The sequence below is a fragment of the Sapajus apella genome, unplaced genomic scaffold, assembly GCF_009761245.1.
Source record: "Sapajus apella isolate SASKATOON/1434 unplaced genomic scaffold, GSC_monkey_1.0 scaffold5, whole genome shotgun sequence".
NCBI classification, from domain to species: domain Eukaryota; kingdom Metazoa; phylum Chordata; class Mammalia; order Primates; family Cebidae; genus Sapajus; species Sapajus apella.
In genome coordinates, this window is record NW_022436945.1 from 42,448,532 (window position 1) to 42,456,164 (window position 7,633).

The 7,633-nt window shown below is 36.7% G+C and overlaps 2 protein-coding genes across 4 annotated transcripts in view; one reads left to right on the plus strand and one right to left on the minus strand.

Annotated features, from left to right (window-relative positions):
- The window catches only part of PPAT (phosphoribosyl pyrophosphate amidotransferase), a 42,972-nt gene that overhangs the window by 12,253 nt on the left and 23,086 nt on the right, over positions 1-7,633 (minus strand). For both annotated transcript variants that reach the window (XM_032274285.1, XM_032274286.1), the window contains exons 2-3: positions 2,661-2,727; positions 1,823-2,029 (exon numbers count right to left, since the gene is read on the minus strand). In XM_032274285.1, the coding sequence (XP_032130176.1) occupies positions 1,823-2,029; positions 2,661-2,727 (274 nt within the window). The remainder of the gene's footprint in view (positions 1-1,822; positions 2,030-2,660; positions 2,728-7,633) is intronic.
- Positions 4,935-7,633, plus strand: part of LOC116548770 — a 22,488-nt gene continuing 19,789 nt past the window's right edge. For both annotated transcript variants that reach the window (XM_032274289.1, XM_032274290.1), the window contains exon 1: positions 4,935-5,318. In XM_032274289.1, the coding sequence (XP_032130180.1) occupies positions 4,937-5,318 (382 nt within the window). In that variant the 5' untranslated portion in view covers positions 4,935-4,936. The remainder of the gene's footprint in view (positions 5,319-7,633) is intronic.

Below are 7,633 nucleotides of genomic sequence, written 5' to 3' on the forward strand. Positions count from 1 at the left end.
ATTTTACTTCATATTTATACTTTTGTGATTGTCTGAATTTTTAAATGAACCATGCAGTTTTTTCATTTGGGGACAGAAAAGCACAATACAGTCATTATAATGCCTATAAACAAGGGTGGACAAAGCTCTAAGAAATGCCCAAAGACAGAACTGAAAACAAAACGACAATGAGGGTGCAAAAGCCTGGGTTCTAGATATTTTTGACCCGCAGTTCATTATTATTCAGCTTCTGTAACTGTTCCATCATATGTGAATTGCCCAGCTCTAGAATGCTAAAAGGATGTTGGGGTATGCGTGTAACCATCTATTACTAAATATCACTAGGTTCTTAAGTTACCAAGTCAAGATTATTGGGAGTTAATAAACTGAAGAAACAGCAATCATTAATGAATGGCCTGCATGGATAAAAGGAAGCTACTAGGAATATAAAGATACCAAGCACTTTTTTAAAAAAAGAAAGATGAAATGATGAATGAAAGCATAGGCACAAATTTGACATCATTAGGACAGAGAGCTCTAAACAATATGCTGTGAACCAAAAGTTTAAGTAAACACTCTGTCCCCTTTTTGTAGACTCTAGTTTCCTGTCATTGTTTCCAAGTGATTTTTTTCATGTCATCTTCAAGTTTATACTCCATTTTATTTTTATGCTTTTGTGATATATAAGAATTAATATATATGTTGGTTTTTATACTGCTCTTTCCTGGTACACAGCTCCTAAAACCCTTCGAATTGCTAAAATGATAGATGTCCTTTTGTATACTATTGAGATGACTGGCAGCTAGGGGCTCCTGCATAGTATCAGTATGACGGCTAGTTGCCAGGGGAATCAAGCAGACGGTTGGAACTTTCAGTTTCATCTCTGGACCCCCAGGGAAAGGGAGAAGGGCTAAAGGTTGAGCTGATCACCACTGGCTGATGATTTAATCAATTATGCCTGCTTCATGAAGCCTCCATAAAAACCCACAATGACTGGGTTGAGAGAGCTTCTGGATATCCGAACACTTGGAGATGCCTGGAGGGTGGTGCCCCTGGGAAGGGCATGGAAGCTCCATGCTCCTTCCCACATACCCTGCCCTTTCCATCCTTTCACCAGACTGTTCTGCTGTAGCCTCTGTAATATTCTTTCTAATAAACTGGTAAATGTAAATAAAGCACTTCCTTCAGTTTTGTGACATTTGAAGCCAAAGGCAGGGCTGGGGCTGTTGCAGAACTCCCAATTTATAACTGGCTGTCAGATGTACCAGAGGCCTGGACTTGCAACTGGCATCTGAAGCAGGGGACAGTCTTTGTGGGACTGAGCCCTTAAATTCTGGAACCAGACTTTACCTCCTGGTACTATCAGAATACAAACGAATTATAGGATACCTATTTGGTGTCCTCTGGAAAACTGGCTGGTATAAGAGACCCCCTTGTTTGGTCATGGAAGTGTGCTGTGTTGAGTCTGAGAGTAGGAAAAACAGCTTGGTTTTTCTTACACAAGTTTTGAACACAGCAACAGAGTTAAAGAGATAGCAAGTCCATCAACTCTAATTTCTCTATGCTTCCAACCATAAATCAACTCTCCCAAATCTCTCCTCTAAAGCAGTGCATTCAAAAAGTGAGTCTAAAATGCATATTCTCACCCTTGTCTCCAACTCTAGAGGACATCTTACAGTCTGGAATTCTAACAAGTCCTCCAGATAATTCTGATGCAATTGTTTGTTGCAGTTAAGTAACAGGTAGCAACAATTAGAAAATGCCTTTTATAAAGATCCTCAGCTTTTATTCATTAACCCATCCTAATCATTTAAAAAGGCTTAGGAAAAACAAACCAACATACCTTTTTCCTTAATCGAGCAGCATTTACCAATTCACCATTATGTGCCACAGCTATCTTCCCATGAAGCGTTTCAACAACAAAGGGCTGACAATTTTCTAATTCACACTTTCCTGTAGTGGCATACCTTGTGTGTCCAATTCCAAGATTTGAAACATACAATTTTTTCAAATTGTCTTCAGTAAAGACATGATTTACAAGACCCATTCCCTTGAGAAATCAAAAAGTGCAACTTAGAAAAAAAACAGACTAGTATTGCTAGTGAGTAATAAAAGCCACTCTTCTCTGCTCAGCCAATCCAAATAAGACAATGAAGTACATTTAATTTCTCTGTTTCAGAATTCCAATCTAAAAAAAGCCAAAAATAAACAACCTAACTGCAAGAACTGTGAAGCACTTACGTTAAAAAAAAATTATATTGAGGCAAAAGTAACGTAACATAAAATTAACCATTCTTAATAGCGGCATTTAGTGCCTTCACAATACTGAAGTGCTGTGTTTCATAAGATGCTTTTCACTAAAACATTTAAGAACAGATGTACTAAGCAATAAAATTTATCAAGTATAAAAACTAAAATTTGCATTAAAAAAGTCAAAGCATCTTAAAGCATTTGAATATATAATTCCCTATTTGAGTGAGTCGGTCTGAAGCAAAAAATTGTCACCGGGAAAGAAATACATCCTATTTGACAAATGTTAGGATATAAAGTTGAAAGTGGCTGATCCAAAGAATATTACTTTCAACTGCAGATTACTTATTCAACTTGCCCCTCCCCATATATTAATGATCATCTGTCTTTTGTTATCTTTGTCATCAACATTTCCTAATGTTCAAATTTACCTTGTGTGATTTGAATGTTGGCACTGAACTGCCGTCACTAGTCACAATACCAGCACTCTCCTGACCCCTGTGAATATAAAAAGATATTGGCTGTTAAATCTGCTGATGGATAAGCTTCTTGAAGAACTTTATCAAGCATACTTTCTCAACAAGCACCTATGAACTTAGTGTGACAACACATTAAATGCTACTTGTACTAGCACTACTTTTATTGATGATGCTGATGCTGATGATCAGCAATCGCAGATGATAATGTAACAATTAGATATCTTATCTAATTCTAACATGCCAGGTAGTCTGTCCTAAGCATTTCACGTTGTAAAAATAAATAAAAGCTGCTGGAAACCCAAATATACTTTAAGCCTTCAGAGAGAGATAACTGTGATCCGAGTCACATATGGTTACAACTTGTTTCTCAGATTACAGATTAACTCACTTTCTTATTTTTCTTGTTCTATACAGTGACTAGAGAGAATTAAAAGACACCAGAGACAATAACCTCCTGCCTTCTCAATTGATGACCTTTGTGAAAGATTAACTTCTACTTTGTTGTCCTGCTTTGCTTAGACCAAATGAAAGAAAACGCATTCACAATTACATCCTCTGTAAAAAATATTAAAGGTACCCTTCCCAAAAGAAACGCTGCCTATAACCAAACTGCTGTAACTGTGCGCTAACCATATATGAAAAATGTTGTGATTCTGCTAAAAACTCCTCTGTCTCTACTATGAAACGAAACCTTAACTTTCCTACTTGGCAATGCTGACTCCATTCCTTGCAGTTGGTGTTTCCAGGTGGGTCATCCTCAAACTTGGTACTTGAATAAACTCTCTTTAAAGTAGATTCTGATCCTTTTAATTATTTAGGTTGATGGCATGAGTGATCTGATTTGGCTTTCACAACAATCTTATGAAGTAGGTACTATGATTACCACACCCATTTTATAGATAAACACACTAAAGCAATAGAAAGGAAGTTACTTTCTCATTGTCACACAGACAATGGTATAGCCAGGATTAGAACTCGGATGATCCAGCTCCGGCTTCTAACCCCTATACTTTTTCACCTCTAAATATGGTCTCAACAGGATGAGTATGTAGATGTAAATGAAAATCTCCAAATATAATAGAGGCATAGTTGGTACTGAAACTGTAACCATTTTTTTTGTGCTTTTCTGCATTTTCCAAATGTTTTCCAATAAATAGCACTTTTGTTATCAGAAAAAAATTAATGTCGCTTCTGAAAACCCTCTACTGACCAGGCACCCTTTCCCATGTCTGTGTCTGATTTCCTGCCTCAGTGTTTTTAAGTGGTGATACACAGAAAAAGGCCAAAATTAGACTGAAGGTAGGGCAAGACATAGTAAACACTAAGAGCATCCGCACCACTGTGCAGTATACTCTTATCAAGGTTCCAACTGCTTTACAATTTTTAATAGTTCTGAACAAGTGCTATAAATTGTAGATGTTATTGACCAATGTTTGTTCCAAAGAATATGTACCAGTATAGAAACAAAAAGTAAACCTCTTCCATATGTGCCTGTAGACTTTAGTAGCTGTTAATACATTGATTTATTTGGTAAAAAGAAAGTTTTTTCAAAATTATATATTGCAACTGTTGCAGCGTTTTATTAACTCGAAAAACTACAACATTAAATACGTTTGCCAAGTAAAACTCTAAAAAAAGTGGCATAATCATGGCTCACAGAGAAGCCTAAAGAAATGATTTTGTTAAATGCACTAAATACTGAAAATAGATGTGCATAATACTATGTACCATATGGAACTAAATAAATTGTGACTTAGCATGTCTTTTATTTAGTGAAATGCTGTGGGGTCTGTAAGTTAACCAATGTTAGAGGACTGAGTGATTCATGTCAGAGGGAATATTATTAACATTGGCTATAAACCTCTGGGCAAAAAGAACCTCTGCTAACCATGTTCAAAACAATTTTTAAAAATCAATAATCATTTGCTAAAACAGTAAATTATGTAAGAAAAGAAATAAACAAAAAATGGTTTTCTTTCCCTTTTGTCTCAAGGGTAAGTTTTTCCTTCAAGCTGAAATGAGTATGGTTAAGAATCATTTAGGTTCAGGCTTCTTTAATCACAAAGCCTGCTTATTTGGCAGTTTCTCAAGTTACTCCCTCAGGCAGCTTGAACCAGTTAAACTAGATCCTTTCAGCTCTTTGGAGCTTATTGACAACCAGCCGTCTGGTTTCCTAGGAAACAAAACCTTGGCTAGAAATAGTGAATCATTTCCAGGTCATTTTCAACATGGAGAGTGGAGCAGGAAAGCACTGGACTAAGGAGGAGGTTAAAGCTTTGCTAAGTGTCTGGGCAGAAAAAAATATACGAAAACAACTTTATGGAACACTAAGAAATAAAGGAATATTTATTTACATTGCTAAAAGGCTGCAATCATTAGGAGTACACAGAGATTGGAAACAGTGCCGGGCTAAGTACAAAAATCTCAAATATGAATATAGAACAGTTAAATATGCCCATAAATCTGGAGACAGCTCTAAAACTATGAAGTTCTTCCATGATTTGGATGCAATCCTGCAATATGAACCTACCACACAATTTACAGAGGAAGATGCAAATGGCAGGTGCCTGGAAACGCTCAGCCCAAGTACAGCCCCAGAGACCACTGAAGGTAAAAAGAAAAAGTACTCTTTGTTTTTCTTTTGTTTTACAGTTTTACCAACTGTAAAAGTTCAGGACTTCTGAGGCCATATGATAAATATAGACTGAAATATCAAGACTGAGAAAAATAACTCATTTATTATGCTATTTCCCACAAGGTTAAGAATAAAAAGAGGTTAAATATTACAACTTAAAAAAAATCTGTATAAAATACAGAAAAAAGCACATTAAAATGGCACTGCTAGTGCCAACTGCATGTAATATGTTTTTGAAATATGGATTGGGTTCTAAAAACTGCTTAAGTTTTAATTTTGTAAGAGTGGCAGAAAAGGGTTAAAATATCAAAAACATCGCTCAGCTGATGTTTTCCCACAGCTCGAAACAACAGAACTTTTCTCCTTTATTTTGGTGTTTCCATTTTCCTAAATTTATAAATAAAAGCACATTTAAAATAACTGTTCAACACTATTTCATTACTTGTTTAGAAGAACAGCTCAGTTTTAACAATGAAGTAAAATAAAGATTTAATAGATGAAATGATCTGAGACTAAATGATTTAGAGGGGTTTCATGACCTACTGTGTTGTTAAACCCAGTACTATTTACGTAGAATCTGCTCATTGTCTTTAGAAGCATTAATAGGCAAAAGGAGGGAAATGAATGACAGTAATGAGATTTCTATCACAATAGAAATTATAGATGCTATTTTTAAGAGCAGAATTATTCAAGTATCCGTAATACCCACTATCTGTGTGTACTATGGGCAAAGCACTCCTCAAAAAGGATGGAACTACAAATAAATTTAATACCTGAGAGAAAATAGTAAATAGTATAATAAAAGTACCAAATGTGAACGGGGTTAAGAGGACAAAGATTACAACTGGTTAAGTTAGCTAATTTTCATACTTACAGCTCAGAAACAAATCATTTTGTTAAAAGAAGAATCCATCCTGCCTACGCTCTTTCCATTTCTGAGATGACACCAAATTCTGAGATGACACTAAATTCTGAGAAAGCTTTGCAGTTATTATCATGTTCAACAGCAAGGACATTATTTTATTCAGTTAAACATCCTCAGCTTTTCATCATTTAAGTGCTTTAAATATTGATTAATAAATAAGTAAATCACTTAGCTTCTGAAAGTCCCCAATTTTAACCAGGAGTTGGTCTGATGAAGATGGGGATGCCAGTATCTCCACTTCTTAAAAGCAATCTTCAGCCCTTTCATGTACTCCCTTGGCTCCAAACTCCTTCACTCATAAACAGAGGGACTATACTTACAGTTTAACCATGTATGTTTAGGTACCTCAAACCCCCAATTCCAAAATCAAACTCTCTCCCCATCATTTTTTTTTAAGAGAGAATGTTTTACTCCTGCCACCCAAGCTGGAGTGCAGTGGCGCAATCTCGGCTCACTGCTGTCTCCACTTCCAGGACTCAAGTGATTCTCCCAAGTCAGCCTCCTGAAAAGCTGGGACTATATGGGCATGAGCCACCATGTCCAGCTACTTTTTTGTATTTTTAGTAGAGATGTGGTTTAACCATGTTGCCCTACCTGGTCTTGAACTCCTAGTCTCAAGAGATTATCCCACTTCAGCCTCCCAAAGTGCTGGGATTACAGGCATGATCCACCATGTCTAGCTCAAATTTGATCCTCATACAAATTGCTTCCACCTTAGCATCACTATATTTCCAATCATTTATATAGAAATGTTTGAGATATCCTTGATTTCTGGTCAGTCACTAAGTCTTTAAAAAATCTGGTGACATACTACATAAAATTTTCTCTCTGCTCTATTCTCATTATGACTAACCAGAACTTCATCGTCTCCCATATGGACTATTAATGTAACCTCTTTACTGGGCTCCCTAGTTTTCAACCTCTTCCCATACACTTTCCACAATGCCTCTAGTTGTCATTTACATTTTTTCAATTATAAAATTACAAGCACATTAACATCTTGGTTGCATTAAAAATAATCTTTATACCCATGATTCATCATGATTTAAAATTAAATATGGGCCGGGCACGATGGCTCAAGCCTGTAATCCCAGCACTGTGGGAGGCCGAGGCGGGTGGATCACGAGGTCAGGAGATCGAGACCATCCTGGTCAACATGGTGAAAACCCGTCTCTACTAAAAATACAAAAAATTAGCTGGGCATGGTGGCGCGTGCCTGTAATCCCAGCTACTCAGGAGGCTGAGGCAGGAGAATTGCCTGAACCCGGGAGGCGGAGGTTGCGGTGAGCCGAGATCGCGCCATTGCACTCCAGCCTGGGTAGCAAGAGCGAAACTCTGTCTCAAAAAAAAAAAAAAAAAAAAAAA